General features: G+C 47.6%; 1 protein-coding gene across 1 annotated transcript in view; it reads left to right on the top strand.

Annotated features, from left to right (window-relative positions):
- The first annotated feature begins 10,321 nt into the window (after window positions 1–10,321).
- The window catches only part of RARA (retinoic acid receptor alpha), a 148,298-nt gene continuing 141,136 nt past the window's right edge, over window positions 10,322–17,483 (top strand). The window contains exon 1 of the mRNA XM_056864005.1: window positions 10,322–10,548. Coding sequence (XP_056719983.1) covers window positions 10,371–10,548 — 178 coding nt within the window. The 5' untranslated portion in view covers window positions 10,322–10,370. The remainder of the gene's footprint in view (window positions 10,549–17,483) is intronic.

Raw genomic sequence — 17,483 nt, 5'->3', positions numbered from 1 at the left:
GTCTGGTTTTCAGATCAGTCCGGATATCGGATGTCCGGATAAAGGAGACTCAACCTGTAACGGTTTATGAGCATGAGCTACAATGGAGATGGTCCTTCAGGCAAGGCGGGTACCGGTCTATCTTCCTGGTCTCTGCACTCACGGTGTTGTGCAAGTCCCCTGGATATGTGCATGCAAAGAAAGTGACTGACTCGCAGAGGCGGTGCAAAATATAAACAGAACAAACCAGTATGTGGAGACGAACTGCATTTGCGTAAATATTTCAGTTGCAAAAACCAGGAGTTCCTCAGGCGCATGACTCTATGTTCCAAAATTCAGAATTTCAAGAAAGAAGAAGAGTTGGTTTTTATATGCCGACTTTCTCTACCACTTAAGGGAGACTCAAACCAGCTTACAATCACCTTCCCCTCCCCACAACAGATACCCTGTGAGGTAGGTGGAACGGAGAGAGCTCGAAGAGAGCTGTGACTAGCCCAAGGTCCCCCAGCTGGCTTTGTGTGTAGGAGTGGGGAAACCAACCCGGTTCACCAGATTAGCCTCCGCCGCTCCAAGCCACCACTCTTAACCACTATACCACGCTGGCTAGAAAGGAGCCTTCCAGGACCCCTTTGATACTTAGATGAAATTGGGCCTGGCAATTGGTACTTGAATTTCTACAGAAGGTTTTTCATTCTGGCTAGCTTCTAGAAATTTTCATTGGCTCCTTTCACATTGTCCAAAAATGTTTGTATCGCTGCCTTAATCTGTTGAAGAGAACACCTGTACTCGCAGTGAATATTGGTGTGTGTGTGGGGGGTATATCTGAAATCTTGGAGTTTCCTCATTTCTACCCCCCTCTGGGGCCACTGAACCTTTCCCATGTGCATGGATGAGGCTGATTAAAACAGTAGAGGAAGATATACTTGACATGGGGAGAAGGGGGTGTGGGAAAGTGTCAGCTCCCAGTGGCAGAGCGCGCCCCCTCCCTGCAACGGGGAAGAGATCAGTGAGTTTGATGGCAAACTCTGCTTCATGCTTGTGACTCTCTCGTGTGAGCTTGCATGAACCTTCTGCATTGCATTATCGGAGTACCCACTCATGCAGAGATGAGGAAGTTGTAAGCAAGGAGCAGGGCCTCTTTTGTGGTGGTCCCTGTGTTCTGAAACACCCCCCCTCCCTAGAGAAGCTCCTCATAACTTCACTTTTGAAGGCTGGAAGAACTCTTTTGTTTTCAGAAAGGTTTTCGGAGAGTGAACCTGGCTGTCTTGCGTCTTAATATTTGTGAAGTTGACGGCAGTTTTGTGCTGAGTTTTAACTGTCAATATTGTGTTTCTGTGTTTAGATGTGAGATAGTTCAGGATGTCTTGGGGCTAATTAGATTTTAGGGCAGACAGTATGTTCAGTGAAATGTTTGGGTTGGGGAGAATTGCACAATTGCTTACCACGTGGACTTGCATGAGTCGAAATGTGCTGTGTGCTGGTTCTCACCATTCAGACGATCAGAAGTCTGACGATGTTCCTGCAGCCTTATAGAAACCCTCTAAAGCAGGGGTCCTCAACCTTTCTCCACTGAGGCTCAGGCGTCTTGAGCTGTGGGTTATTTCCCTTGCTTCATCCGGGAGGCAGGACCTAATTTTTTAATTTCCTGTCCCCGCTTGGCACGAAAATAGCCTACAGAGACTCAGTTCCGTCCTGCCTCTGAAAGGGGGAGCAGGCTGCCGGCACAGCTCTGTGCTAGTTAATTAGCTGGCCCCACGCAACCGGGCCCCAGGCTCCCCGCCTCCCCCAACACACACACAGCAGCACACGTAGCCCTGCGCAACCAGGCTCTAGCCTCCACGCCCTCCCACCCCCCAACCCGAATCCACAAAAGGCCCTCCAAGCCCGATCGGCTCCTGCGAGCATGTTCCGCCGCCTGGAGCCACCGGCCTCTCCCCCCCACCGCTTGACAGGCGATGAGAGGGGCTTACAGTGTGCCGCCTCATTCCTGCATGCCATGACTGTAGGGGGCAGCCTTGGGGGAAGCGTCCCTCCCCTCCCCCTCCTCTCACTGACCAACAGTCGATGAGAGGAGGTCCAAAGGGCACCGTGGCCCCAGGAACACCCTCGGGGAGGGCCGCACTGTGCTGCACCTCCGCAGCTGGGCCCTGGAGCTCCCAAGGGCCACTGAAAATGTCCTCACCCCCGGGCCGGACGTTCCCCATCCCTCCATAGAGCATGTCCCAGTTCTCGAGAGGTGCAAGGGAGTATATTCCATATTCTTCACAGTCCCCAAGAAGATTGGGGGCTGGAGAGCCATCCTAAATTTAAAATATGTAAACAGACGGATGGCACACAAACATTTTTGGATGGAAACCCTGAAGTCCATCGTGGAATCCCTGCGCCCTGGCACCTTCATGACAGCCGTGGACCTAACCAAGGCGTACCTCCACATCCCCATTCATCCTTCTCACAGGCGTTTCCTTCGCTTCACCTATGGCAATTCCCACTTCCAGTTCAGGGTCCTACCCTTCGGATTAACCTCTGCCCCGAAGGTATTCACAAAGATCCTGGTCACTCTCAGTGCGTCCCTCAGACAGGAATGCATCCAGGTGCATCCGTACCTGGACGACATCCTGATCTGTGCCAATTCCAGACAGCAATCTCTTCAGCACATGGCAAGGGTGGTCCATGTCCTACAGGAACATGGCTACCTGGTCAACTTCAGCAAAAGTTCACTTCTACCTTCCCAATCCATGTTGCATTTGGGGGTCCGGATAGACTCACGTCAAAATTCCCTTTCCCTCCCTCCAGAGCGGATACAGAAAATCATACTTCAGGCATCTTCCATAGCAAAGTTGCGATCAGCCAGGCTGATGTCCTTAGCAAGGCTCTTGAGCCTTATGATAGCCTGTATAGCGGTGGTAACTTGGGCCCGCTTTCATTCCAGGCCGCTCCAGTGGCTAATACGCCCATTTCACATGGACATCGCAAGAAAGAGAGACAGACTTATCCAGATCTCCTTGGAAGTCAGGAAAAGTCTTCGTTGGTGGTCCCAGACCTCAAATCTACGGCGGTCCTCTCAGTACATCCATGAGGAACCAACATAAATATTTACAGACGTGAGTCTGGAGGGGTGGGGAGCCACATTAAACAACCAGATAACTCAGGGTCGATGGTCACGAACAGAGGCCACCCTTCACATCAACCTCTTAGAATTGAGAGCAGTGAAGCTCGCTCACTGAGCTTTTGCACCGCTCCTCCAAGGATGACATGTCCTCGTGAGGACAGACAACATTGCAACAAAAGCTCACCTAAACAAGCAGGGAGGATCCAGGTCATCCTCCCTACATAGGGAAGCAGTGGAGATCTTCTCCTGGGCTCAATTCAATCTCACATCGATACGAGCAGAACACATCTAGGGCACTCTCAACGTCCAAGCGGACTGGCTAAGCTGCCAGTTCGTAGATGAAGGAGAGTGGGCCTTAGATCAGGAGGCCTTCCGACAAATTACTATCAAATTTGGCGTTCCCTCAGTAGACTTGTTTGCCTCTAGCGAAAACTTCAAGGTCCCAAGATTCTTCACAAGGTATCACAACACGTCAGCGGAGGGCACAGACGCATTATTGAGCCCATGGCCTCGGGCTGCTCTACACCTTTCCCCCACTGCCCATCCTAGCCAAGGTCCTGAGAAACAATAAAATTATTGCAGAAGAACAAAATGCCCATTTTGTCCGGATCAAATAGACTTCCTAGCCCACATTGTTTTAGCATGTCCACAAAATAATATTGCACGAAATAAATATATCACTTCTTGGATAAAACAGCTAAAGACACTTTCTGAGAAGCGGATACTGCCTCTCTTCTGTCAGACTGATTGGTCAATTGTGTGAGAGATGTGGCAACTTTTCTCTTTATTGTGTCAAGGAAAAATTAAATTTCATCTCCCCTTTTTAAAGTGTGAAGAGGTTGATGGCTAGCCAGTGGCTGTTAAATCTAGGGAAAAGAAGAAGCCCTGTTGGGCAAAAGCCCCGCCTGGCCCCACCCACTTTCTAAAGCACTTGGCAGGCGCCAGGAAAAGTGTCCGTGGGCACCATGTTGGGGACCCCTGCTCTAAAGCAGTTCTGAACATGGTTAGTGGCCTTGGGCTTCCAGTCGGTGGAAGGCCTCATGCCAAAATTAATTACCCTAATTCAGTGTAAAGACTCAGGAACTCACGAGCAGTCAGTTAAACTGTGGAACTCCCTGCCCCAGGATGTGGTGATGGCTTCCAGCTTGGAAGGCTTTAAGAGGGGAATGGACGGCTACTAGTCAAAATGGATACTAGTCATGATGCATACCTATTCTCTCCAGGATCAGAGGAGCATGCCTATTATATTAGGTGTTGTTGAACACAGGCAGGATAATGCTGCTGCAGTTGTCTTGCTTGTGGGCTTCCTAGAGGCCCCTGGTTGGCCACTGTGTGAACAGGCTGCTGGACTTGATGGACCTTGGTCTGATCCAGCATGGCTTTTCTTATGTTCTTATCCCTGAATGCGTTCCTTGGGAGTCTCAAGGAAATGTTGGTGTGCTCAGAGAACTCGTGATCGCGAGAAGGGCGGGAATCGCTCCCTCCTCCCCCTCCCCACCAGCAGTGACTCCCATGGCTCCACAAAATGTCTTGGCAGCTACTTGACCCCCGCTTAGCATCTCTCCTGTTCTCCAGATTGGCCTGGAATCTGCTTTGCATTGCCAAGCAAAAGATCCACTCCAGCCAACCCCTCCTGTTTGGCCAAGCAAAGGAAAAGTCTGTCTTGCAGCAACCAGCCTTCCCACCCACCCTTACCAGTGCCAAAATGCAAACCTTGAACGCCCCGGGGAGGGGGAAGAGTTACTCTTAATGGCAGTAGCCTTTGCTAAGAGAGCCAGTGTGGTGTAGTGGTTAAGACTGGTGGACTCTAATCTGGAGGACCAGGTTTGATACCCCACTCCTCCTCATGCGCGGCGTACTCTAATCTGGCAGACCATGTTGGTTTCCACACTTCTGTGCATGAAGCCAGCTGATTGACATTGAGCCAGTCACAGTTCTCTTAGAGCTCTCTCAGTCCCACCTACCTCACAAGGTGCGTGTTGTGGGGAGAGGAAGGGAAGGAGATTGTAAGCCAGTTTGATTCTCCTTTAAAAAAGGTAGAGAAAATTAGCATATAAAAACCAACTCTTCCTCCTCCTCCTCCTCCTCCTCCTCCTCCTCCTCCTCCTCCTCCTCCTCCTCCTCCTGATATGTGATCCAGCCCTGCAACCATGCCCCCTATTCCCACTGAAATATGATCCCTCCACTTCTTGCAAGCTTTGTGAATAGGACTGTATGTGATTCCCCCTTCCTTTGTTGCATGCTTCATTCCTAACAGAGGGGTTAACTTTCCAGAACTTCTCAGTGCTTCATCTGCACATGTCCCATCCCCCCCAGATTCATGATATGCGGAAAGCTGACTGTAAGTCAGGAGGTAAGCGTTCTGCATATGCTCAGAAGCACTGCATGTTCTGGGTTCCTGAACTGGGACTACTTGGGTTAATGCCCTAATACCATTCCTACTACTCTCTGTTCGCCCTCCCTTGGCTGTCTTATTTACCTGTTTTTAAGGAAGGTGCTTCATCCACATCTGGAGTAGGGTGGGAGACAAGATGTCATGGAAGGTGGATTTAGAGTCTAGGCTTTGGAAATGTGTGGATTCCAGGAGAACTTCCAAAAGATGAGGGTGCTTACTTGTGGCTATGGCGTGAAGATGGGGTGCTACATCAAGGTAACATGGGCATCTCAGGCAGTGGGTTTTGGGCACCATTAGCTCTAGTAGAAGAAGAAGAGTTGGTTTTTATATGCCGACATTCTCTACCACTTAAGGAAGAATCAAACTGGCTTGCAATCCCCTTCCCTTCCCCACAACAGACACGCTGTGAGGTAGGTGGGGCTGAGAGAGCTCTAAGAGAGCTGTGACTAGCCCAAGGTCACCCAGCCGGCTTCATGCGCAGGAATGGGGAAACCAACCGGCTCACCAGATTCGCCTCCGCCGCTCATGTGGAGGAGTGGGGAATCAAACCCGGTTCTCCAGATCACAGTCCAGTGCTCCAAACCACCACTCTTAACCACTACGCCACGCTCAGTAAGGCAAAATGAGCCTGCCTATGACCTTCTGTTCGGGTAGGGCTTCCAACCTCCCGGTCCTAGCTGGAGATCTCCTGCTATTACAACTGATCTCCAGCCAATAGAGATCAGTTAACCTGGAGAAAATGGCCGCTTTGGCTGTTGGACTCTATGGCATTGAAATCCCTCCCCTCCCCAAACCCCGCCCTCCTCAGGCTCCGCCCCCAGAAATATCCAGGTATTTCCCAACCCAGAGCTGGCAACCCTATATTTGGGTAAAGTGCTGCTGGGCATCTGGTGTTTTTTTCTTTTCTTTTCTGCTTTTACTTTGCAGTTTCCACACTGGCATGGCTGCCCATCCTGGTTAATTTTCAGTGGGTTTTGAGCCGGAGCCCCATGGGCTGTGCTCTGCGTTCATTCCTGGGAAGAGGCCACTTTGGAAATATTGTCGAAGGCTTTCACGGTCAGAGTTCATCGGTTCTTGTAGGCAATCCGGGCTGCGTGACCGTGGTCTTGGCATTTTCTCTCCCGACGTTTCGCCAACCTGAAGACGCCGGCCACAGCTGCTGCCGAAACGTCAGGAAAGAAAATACCAAGACCACGGCCACGCAGCCCGGATAACCTACAAGAACTGAGGCCGTTTTGGATTTCCGCCTCAGGCTTCAAAGCATCTTGGCGAGGGAGTGTGTGGGATTTGGGGGGGGGCGTGAGGAACCCCCTCGCCCTTCCCATTGAAAGATTTCCATGAATTGGTTCCTTCCATCTGCTTCCTTGGGAAGAAGGGGAGGCTTTCTATTTCTTCCCCCCTCCATTAATCAGCATTTCTCTTAGTGGCCTGCACTCAGTCCTCCCCCCCCCCCCATGATTTATGGTGAGGCGGGGGCAGCAGGTAGCCAAACCTCCCGACCTCCAACTCATTTGTCTGGAGGGGCTGGGCTGCCTGTCACCTCCTGTCAAGGGAGAGCGATAAATGGTCTCCAGTGGTAATTACCCGCCTGGGGGGGGTGACGTTGGAGGGGGTGTTGGTAGGGAGGCTGGCCGGCGACAAAGCCAGGAAAAGAAGTGGCACCCATTGGATTTTGGGTTGGGAGTATAGGGTATACCCAGAAAAGAAGGAAGGCAATATCTTTTTTTGGGGGAAAGATTTATTCCCTGGCAAATTGAGACAGTTTTCTGTCTTGCTCAAATTTACGGTCCCGTGTGCTCCTGTCCTCTTTCGTCCCACTCCAGTAACATCCGTCCCCCCACTGGGTGAGGAATGGCAGAGTAGAGAGATCACCTTTCCCAAAAACAATGGGAATTATTTAATATCTTCTTTCCTGTAGGAGTATGATGGCATTTGCTCATCTGAATAAATGTTTTTTTGTCCCTTCCTCCGGGTGCAGAAAGCTGAAGGGCGGCTGGGTTAAAACGAAATGGAGGCATGCTTCAGTTTTGTGGCTGCAAAGGTTTGCTTCCAGAGTGAACAAGAGTAAAGGATTCCTTAGTGGAGTCTTTCTGTGTTTCTGCATGAGTCACTGAGTGCCCCCCTCTGGCCTAGAGAAGCAGTGACTTGTGCAGAGATGCAGCAGGCATCCTCCCTTTGAGGGTGGGTAATTCTGTTGCATCTGTTCAGTCAGGGATGATCAATCCAATCCAATGCAGAGACACAACAGAAGGTGTTGATGAGGAGGCCAGAACAGTACATCATGTAAAGATACACTGGGTACCTACCCTTCTCCTTCAGTAGGTACTTGAGCTCACAGGGCAATAGTAACTTATTACATTTATTTCTTGTGGGAAGGTTGGGAGTTCGGGAATTGCTACCTTAATACATGCAAGTTTCCTTACTGAGGTTAAAAGAGATGTCCCTCTTCCAAAGCATATGTTTTAATCTATATTAATGCCTGTCCTCCCGCACTCATCTTTTGCTTCCTAACTGTAAAGACTTCTGTCTCGCTTCTGTGTTCTGTACAGTACCTAACATGAACACATGAAGCTGCCTTATACTGAATCAGACCCTTGGTCCATCAAAGTCAGTGTTATCTACTCAGACCGGCTGTGGCTTTCCAGGGTCTCTGGCAGGGGTCTTTCACATCACCTACTTGCCTAGTCCTTTTAACTGGAGATGCCGGGGATTGAACCTGGGACCTTCTGCATGCCAAGCAGATGCTCTACAAACTGAGCCACAGCCCCTCCCCCATGCTGTCTTCCAAAGGAAAGCTGCATTATCCCAAAAAAGTTGTCAGTTCCATTATTGTGCTTCCAGGAGTGGCCTGCCAAATATTTCCCAAAGTCCTTGAAAATTTAAGATGCAAGGGCTGTAGAGATTTTTTTTAATGGGGAAGGTAAGAGTGCGCAGGAAGTCCCAAGACCAGTCTTGGTCATCTATTGTTAAAAGGATCTCGGGTAGGAGGACTGGGAAACAACATACTGTGTCCGACAGCCTCTGCTAGCTGGAAAAGGCAATATGGGAGGGGGGGGGGAGAATGATCAGACTTAGTATAAGGCAGTTAACGTATGCACATTTAAGCTTGTGAGGCAGGCATGAAAGCAACTATACTAACTTGTTTATTCCCACCATTTGATACCCAGAGACTCTCCGTAAAACATGGAGATTTTATTTCACTATCACGGATAATAGTAATTTATAGTCCTCCATTAATTCAGCTGTTGCTTTTTGAAATTCACAGTAACACATTTTTAAAGGGAAGGGGTGTTGTGTGTGTTTAACTGATCTTGAAGAACGATGTTGAGAAAAAGCAGTGCTGGATAATGCATTTATTTTTGCCCATGATGTTCATCAAGTTGACCGATGAATTAGTTTATCAGATAACATGGTTTTAATCGGGCAGCAGATTCCCCCCCACCCGCCAGAAATCAGCTTTTAAAAATATAAGCACTTACAGAAACCATTGGTGACAACTGCTGTTTTAGAGGCATTCCTCATGCCATTCTGTTCAGGAGAGAAAGCCTCTTCTTCAGGAGAGAATGCCCAAAGTGTGTGTGTGTGTGTGTGTGTGTGTGTGTGTGTGTGTGTTTGCAGCAAGCAAGCAGTGGAGAAGCGAGAGGGCACAGCAATTGGTATAAGAAAACAGTTGCCTGAAAAATGTTCGGTGAGGCTTCAGTAGATCATGGCAACATCGTCTGGACTGGACTCTTGAGTGTACGTCTATAATCTTGCTTTAAACCGCTTGAGATGTATGTATCTCATCATCTCAAATTGTCCTTCAAGAACAAATAATTTGGAGGTCACATTGACCTTATTGCTGAAGAAACATTGTCACACGAAACTGCTTTATACAAAGCCAAACCATTTATCGATCAAGGTCAGTCTTGTCCTGTGACCGGCAGTGGCTCTCCATGATCTCAGGCAGAAGTCTTTTCCATCAGCTACGAACTGATCCTTTTAGCTGGAGATGCCAAGGACTGAACTTGGGACCTGCATGCAAATCAGATGGTCTACCACCAAGCCACAGCAGTTAAATGAAGCTTCTGTATACTGACCACTGCTGGTCCTCTGGTGTTTCAGGTTGAGGTCTTTTGTATTACTGTCTGTGAGACTCAACTGGAGATGTTGGGGATTGAACCTGGGACCTTCTGTATGTAAAGCAGACCTTATCCCTTATCATTCTCCTCTCATATGCTGATACGTTACATTCTTTTTTTTTTAAAGGTCTCTTTCTGTATAAATTAAAGCTTGGCAGATAAAATATACTTGTCAGATGAAATCTGAACCACCTCCAAACTATCAAGGGGGAACTGTAACTTGAAATAGTTGTGTTTACTGGGAGTTTCCGTTCCCATCAGATGCTTTTGAGCTAGGGGACCAGGTGAGGCTTAGCTGGTGGTATGCAGAAGGCCTTGCCTTCAATCCCCAAATTTCACCCTCTTAAAGGATTATTCCTTCACAATTGCCAGACGCTTGCTTATGACTTGGCTTTACAATGCCGGCCCTTTTAAAAATCTATTTACCCTTTTTGTTTCTACAGCTGTGGCAATAACTTGTGGAGTGGACCTCGCTGTGATCTCCTACAATACTCCCCTTGAAGGGTCGGGACTGACAAGAAGTTGTCTTGAGATCATCTGGAACCCTGCAGACCTTTCCACTCGCTGGGGGAATTCTCCCGTGGAAAGAACGCTTGTGGGCCACTTTCTGTGTTAACCTTCCCAGCCCCGAGGAAAGGGGAAAAGGCCTGCACTGATTCTGATCTGAGGTTTGACCAGACCGGATCGATATCCTGTGGCCAGCGCTCCTGATTCAGCCCTTATGTGAGTCCCTCACCGAGGATCGGTCCCGTGGAGTGTGCCCGCTATGGCGAGTAACAGCGGCTCCTGTTCCACGCCAGGGAGCGGGCATCTCAACAGCTACTCGATACCTCACTACGCTTTCTTCTTCCCGCACATGATTGGGGGCCTGTCACCGCCGGGGACTTTGCCAGGGATGCAACACCAGCTGCCGGTCAGTGGGTACAGCACACCATCACCAGCCAGTAAGTTCACAAGTAGAGGAGTGTGTGTTTTGTGTGCATGTACAGGAGAGAGGAGACAGAGTGACGACAGAAATATTTAGAGCAGGGGTGTCAAACATATGGCCCGCTGGCCGGATGTGGCCCCTTGAGAGCTCTTATCTGGCCCGTGAGCCAACCGAGGCAGTCGCACCCGCGGCCCCGATCAGGGCTGGCAAGGCATGGCCCGGCTCAACCAAGTGACATTTATGTCAGATCCGGCCCTCGTTGAGTTCGACACCCTTGATTTAGAGGAACAGGGCCCGTTTTGAAAGTGCCCTCGCTGCTCTTGTTACGAAGCTGCCTTTTTCTGAGCGAACAGCGCTTTGATGTGTTGCCACATGGGTCAGATCCAGCGTTTTGGCTTGCCTGAGCGCTGGAATACGTTGCACTTGGTGAGGGCTTACGTTGCGGATGGAGGGCGTGCTGGTCAAATTGTGTGTCTGTCTTTGCCGTGAATGGAACAGCCACTTCTTTGCCATGTCTTTGTGTTGGCTAACTGGATCATTTCCATTGTATCCCCGCTTCCTCAGGGCCTGCAAAGCCGTCTCTTGACAAAATCTGTTTTGTCTCCTCTAAAGGTGTTGTGAAATGTGTGATGGTTTTTTGAAACGAGGCACAGGTCCCAAACATCAACATGAATATTCTTTTTGGATTTTCGTAAGCGATAATTTTTTTTTTAGTTTGTTGAACTAACTCTCAGGCTTGTAACACGGAGCCATTTCATCATACCAGAATTAAGTAATAGTAATAACTTTGCCAGCTTCTCTGTAAAGTCACATGATTGGGCACATACCCAGACATTTAGAACCAGTTTAAGAATTGTCGGTTTTGTCTGTGGCATAGGTTTGATATCCATTCAGTTTTAAAACACAGCTTTCTTCGACCGAAAACGAAGTTGTATCAATGAAATTGATAGAATTATGTATGCACAGGGTCATGTACGCACATGCATTTAGGAATGTGCCATTGCTCGGGCTCCCCGGTGAATGAATATCTGTTTATTATATTTTAATTGTACCTTTTCTCAAGGATCTCAGTGGTCAAGCTCACAACAGCCTCATAAGGTAGGTTTGGATAAGAGTGAGTTAGTGTTCACCTAAGGCCATCCAACGAGCTTCATAGTTGAGAAACTTACTTTCTTGTGCGCTGAGTAAATACTTTGTCCCTGACATAGCACGCGCTCAGCATGATCAGCCATACTTGCTCCAGAAGACTGAGTGTTGAATTTTGGGATCTTAGACAGCTCTGGTTTAAACTCCCAGGTCGGTCACAGACTTCTCAGTTAGCCTTGGGCAAGTAGCTCTGCATCTCTGCCTCAATTCTTTTTTCTGTAAAATGGGAGTAATGGTGGCCTGCCTCACAGGAGAGTTGTTAGGACAAACTCGACAAAAAGCTTGAGGCATTTCACATGTTTACGGGGTATATGAAGGATGGCAAGAAAACTCACTCCTCACCTGGATTTGGGAATATATAGATGAGAACTTGAGCATTTCTGCTAAAAATCAATCTTGGCTTTAGGCTGTGCCGGTGTGTATATGTAGACAAATCTGTACACTGCTGAGAATTGGATGGTTATTGAGGTACATTCAGATGTGAATATTTTTTGTCCTTTTGCCCACAAATCTGTAATGTGAGAGAGGCTGTGCTCCCAGAAAGAGAGCACGAATGTTATGCACCTCTTGCAAAAATGTGTGTTGCTAAGGCTGTGCCAGTTTGTGGGAAGCATCAAATGGCTGTTTCATCAGACCTTCTCAGAGACTGCCGCTTGCATTTAAAAATAGCTGTTTCACTCTTTGTGAAGTTGCATTCTGTATTAACTCGAACAAAGTTTGAAGAAACTCCCCGTTCTAGAGAGTTACGCTCACCCAGCTGCACTTGTGGATATACATGTTTGGATGCACAGGGATATGCCTTGGCTGCCGCACACAGAGATCCGGGGGCGGGGGCGGGTAATGTATGTGGTTATTGCAGTTTGCTAGTTGCATCCCCCCCCTCCCCAGTGCCAACAGCCTTTTGCAAACCTGGGCAAGCAGAAACATGTTCCAGTAAGCGAGTAAGGCATCCTTACCAATTGTGACAACAGTTTCATTTTCCCACTTGAATTGTCATGTAAGGGATTTCTCTAACCATAGAGAGGTGCTTGCTACAATTCCCTTATGTGCTTGTGTTTACAAGTAATGCATGGATTGCATTACTATATCTGGTTGCTATATCTGGATAGTGTTAAGGAAGAGGTTTCCCCCCCTTGTGCTATACAGGAACTCTCAGCATCTGTAGTCATTTTTTAGCTTAACATCCTGAACTTATGTATGTTTACTTGAGAGGTAAGTCTCAATGTGTTCAGTGTGATTTACTCTTAAGAAAGTCTGCATAGGAATGCCTTTGGGCTTTGTTCAGAGTTGTTTTCTGCTCACACTTTGGCTAGTTATTTTTGCTCTTAAAGATGAAAAGAATAAATGTTTGAAATTTTTTTCTTTACTGGACGTCTGGATGTGATACTTATTCACCACGGGTGACCAGACAAGTGGCTGTTGATAAGCTTGTGTTGAGTAAATAGTGCAAAAGCAGGAAACAGTCAGAAATGGGAGGTCTGGCTGCATGGCTGTTGCACATAAGACTGTATGAACTTTGAACATACACACACACACTCAGTTCTCCGGAAAAGTAATCAACGTTTTCTGTGAAGAACTGTTCAGTTCTGTAATCTGTATCAGTCATGCACAGCAAGAAAACTTCTATGCATCTGCTTTCAAATCCTTTGCAGCTACTTTGTTTGGCTACTGTACCTAGAGAGAAGTGGGGCACTGAAGCTTGGCCCCTGGAAATCCTGTCCAGCTTCTCACCTTTTCCACTTCCTCAGATCTTGGGGTTTCCCCAGGCATTTGTCTTGCACACTTCCGGGCCTATCTTCTGAACCGTGAGGGCTAGAAACTTGCTTTTTAAAGTCAAACTGGAGATGCTTCCGGAGAGTCTGCCTGCTGCTTTTGATACTGTGTCTCATGCTTTATAGCAAAATTGCAGGATACCCCAAGCCCTCCACCTGATGTGCAGATCCTTGCCCTCAAACAGACAGATGCCAAATTTCAGTTTGGGTCTGATGCAGCCATTTGAAAGTGACAAGGAATAGAGAATAGCTATGCGTCATGACTAGTAGCCATTTATACTAGTAGCCATGAACATGTCCTCCATGAACATGTCCTCTCCCCTCTTAAAGCCTTCTATGTTGGCAGCCATCACCACATCCTGAGGCAGGTAGTTCCACAATTTAACTATGCATTGTGTGAAGAAATAGTTCCTTTTATCTGTTTTGAATCTGTCACCCACCAGCTTCAGCAGATGACCCCAAATTCTAGTATTATGAGAAACGGATAAAAGCTTCTCCTTGTCCACGCTCTCCATACCATGCATAATTTGATAGACCTCCATCATGTCTCCCCTTAACTGCCTTCTTTCCAAGCTAAACAGCCCTAAGTGTTTCAGCCGCTCCTCATAGGGCAGTTGCTGTAGCCCCCTGATCCTTTTGGTTGCTCTTTTCTGCACCTTCTCAAGCTCTGCAATATCCTTTTTTAGGTGCGGTGACCAGAGCTGTACACAGTATTCCAAGTGTGGTCTCACCAAAGATTTGTACAAGGGCAGTATGATAGCAGCAGTTTTATTCTCTCTAGGATCAGAGGACCTAGGCCTATTATACAGATTGCTGGACTTGATGGACCTTGGTCTGATCCAGCATGGCCTTTCTTATGTTCTTAATTCTGAAACCTCTGTCCTTGAACATAGGGCGGCTCAAGGTTCAAAGAACAGACTTTGAAAGATGGCTGCCCTCCGCTTAATTGCTTCCATTGTTTCTCACTCTTTTGTGTGTTTTTCTTCTTCGTCACATTTTCCAACTTACTTTTACAACTGTCAGAACTCGAAATATAGGTTTTACGTAGGCGCCGAGGGAATTGTATAGAGCATGTCTGTAAGCCAAGCCCATTTTCCTAACATTGCAGAAATCTCCCTCTTTCTACCTCCTGGCCCAGAGAGGCGGGGATAGTTGCCCCGGGGCTTGCTACCGAGGCTTGTGAGGAGTTGAGCTTTCATGTGTCCTTGGGTGGCACACGGGGTGTGAAATTTTTATACAAAATGCACGTCTTGCCTTCGAGATGGTGATGCACCTGCTATCCCTCCCCTCTTCCACCTTGTGGTGGTGTAAGAGGGGAGCGTGGTGTAGTGGTTAAGAGCAGTGGTTTGGAGTGGTGGAGTCTGATCTGGAGAACCGGGTTTGATTCCCCACTCCTCCACATGAGCGGCAGAAGCTAATCTGGTGAACTGGATTTGTTTCCCCACTCCTGCACATGAAGCCAGCTGGGTGACCTTGGGCAAGTTACAGCTCTTAGAGCTCTCTCAGCCCCACCTACCTCACAGGGTGTCTATCCAAGATGCTGATGTTCACCTTTAAAACCTTATATGGTTTGGGACCAACATGCTTGAAGGACTGCCTACTCCCTTATGAACCTACCTGATCACTATGGTCATCTTTGAAGGCTCTGCTTCAGGTGCCCCATCTTCTGAGATTAGGCGAGTGGCAGCTTGGAAGAGGGCCTTCTTGGTTGTGGCATCAAAACTCGGGAACTTGCTCCCCAGGTAGACTTGTCTGTCCTCTTCTGTTGTCATCTTTCGCAAAACAGGTGAAGGCTTTTTGTTTCATTTGGCATTCCCTCACTGGTTCCTTCTTTCCTGCCCAATGTCTTTATTGCTGTTTTTATAGGTTTGCATGTATTTTAGCTTTGGCTCTAATTGTTTTTACTGATTTTGTTGTTGTGGGTTTTATTAGTTTTTAAGAAGTGATTTTATTATGTACATTTTTCTTTGTTAGCTGCCTCGGTGGCCCTTATGAAGGGCAAAATGGCTGGGTATAAATTTTGTAAAATAAAATATACTTGAATATTATGGAGTACTCAATAAAGAGTAATGCATTACATTTGCTTTTAGGTGTATGCCTACAGTGATTTGGTTAGAGTCTTACAAATGTGAAGTGTGAACAATTAGTGATCCAAATGTGTGTTTTTGCAAACAAATGATTGTATAGCTGCATATCCCCGTGAAGTGTACTTTCAGTGGCAGACTTAATTTTTCACCTGTGTAATGTGTGATAAGGCCCATACAGGTTCTTTCTCTGCTCTTTCTCCAAGGCAGGTTACGCAGAAGCCAGGCCCCTTCCAGCTTTCTTGGCATCCTTGCTTGAGACTGGAAACTGTAGGGTGTGTGCGTGTGAGGGGGTTAGATTTTATAGCAGAAGTTGCAATTCTTTCCACAGATCGTCAAAGCAGAACCTGGGATTGAATCCCAGGGAGAAACTGGGGCTCAGGTTTGGGGATATATGAAATCAAATATCACAGTAGAGTGTGTCCCAAGTAGGGTTGCCAGATCCAGGTTGGGAAATTCCTGGAGATTTTGGAGGTGGAGCCTGAGGGTTTGGGGAAGGGAGGGATTTCAATGGGACATAATGCCATAGAATCCACCTTCCCAAGCGCCATTTTCTCCAGGTGAACTGATCTCTGTCGACTGGAGATCAGTTGTAATGGCGGGAGATCTCCAGCTACCACCTGGAGGTTGGCAAGCCTAGTCCCAAGGCGCGGCTGCTTGGGATTCATACCAGCAAACCTGGAAATCTTTGCTCCGTTGTTCCCAGGTGCTTAGGAAGCAGCCTGTGGTCAGTTAGTAGTCTCTGTGGGATGCACTCCACACGTGGCTCGGAGACTCTGCATGATTAGTTCATATATTCTGGAGCTAGCCCCTGAAATTAGGCGTATCCTGACTCCCAACATGGTGAAGGCGAGTCAGAAAAAGGAGAATGAATGGAAGATACAAACTTACAAAAACTTGGCGCCTCCCCTTCCCCAAAGTGAATTGTATCAGGCAAGGTTTTATGTTCAAAAGATGACTGAAATGCAGGGTTAGATCATGTCCACGAGAGATCTGCACAAAAACAAAACGGCTAATTCAAGCCTTGTCGGGGCTCTTTATGTCTTCCTGGAATTTGCAAAGCTCCCAGATTCCTGATGCTCCCTTTCACCCCCCCCCCCAATGCTTCAAGACCCCTTTCTCCCAGATCAAGGAAACCTGACAGTCTTGAGTCACAGTCCTTCTGAGTGGCCCTTTCGCAGTTGCTTAGTGGGGTAAAGTTCACCCGCCTCGGCGTTTCCTAGAGCTGACGAGACTGGTTCCTTTTGCCTGAAGCCTGGGGTTGTGTTGGCACAGCGCCCGCTTCTTCTGGCAACCGAGTTGATGCCCATAGATACCATGGGTAGATACCACGGGTAATTCATTTTCCACAGTAAGAGGTGCTGGAAATTAACTCCTTCAGTCCTGGGAAACATGAGTAACTCAGTGATGCAGGAAAGGCCCTTGGCATGCATTTAGAGCAGTGGTTCCCAACCTTTTTTTGACCAGGGACCACTAGGACTTTTTTGTTCGGTGCAGGGACCCCAAGGTTCAAAATAAAAATTCAGAGAATTTGAAAATAAACTTTAACCATAACTGTTAGTTAAACATTAAACTTAGAATAATATTTGAATATATATTTTTTATAATAGAGAACTTTTTAATTGAAAATATTAATTTATTATGGGTTTATAACTTTGTTTCGCGGACCTTAATTTAGTTCCCGGGGACCCCTGGGGGTCCATGGACCCCTGGTTGGGAACCAGTGATTTAGAGGAAATGTTGTCTTTTTAAATCTCTAATAACCCTGCCACTGACAATGGGTGTTGGGTTTTAGCAGGGTCTGATTGCTTCTGGTTTTCCCAGCACCTTCAGATGCGCGTTTGGAATCTGGGGATTTCCAAACCTTTACCCTGATTTCCTGGGGAAGGGGAGGGGGTTATACCTGCATTTTCTCTGCTATCTTCTTGATCGTCTGCCTTCATCCTACA

The sequence above is a fragment of the Euleptes europaea genome, chromosome 18, assembly GCF_029931775.1.
Source record: "Euleptes europaea isolate rEulEur1 chromosome 18, rEulEur1.hap1, whole genome shotgun sequence".
Lineage (NCBI taxonomy): Eukaryota > Metazoa > Chordata > Lepidosauria > Squamata > Sphaerodactylidae > Euleptes > Euleptes europaea.
Note: the sequence above shows the minus strand (reverse complement) of the source record. Positions and strands in the feature narration are given on the sequence as shown.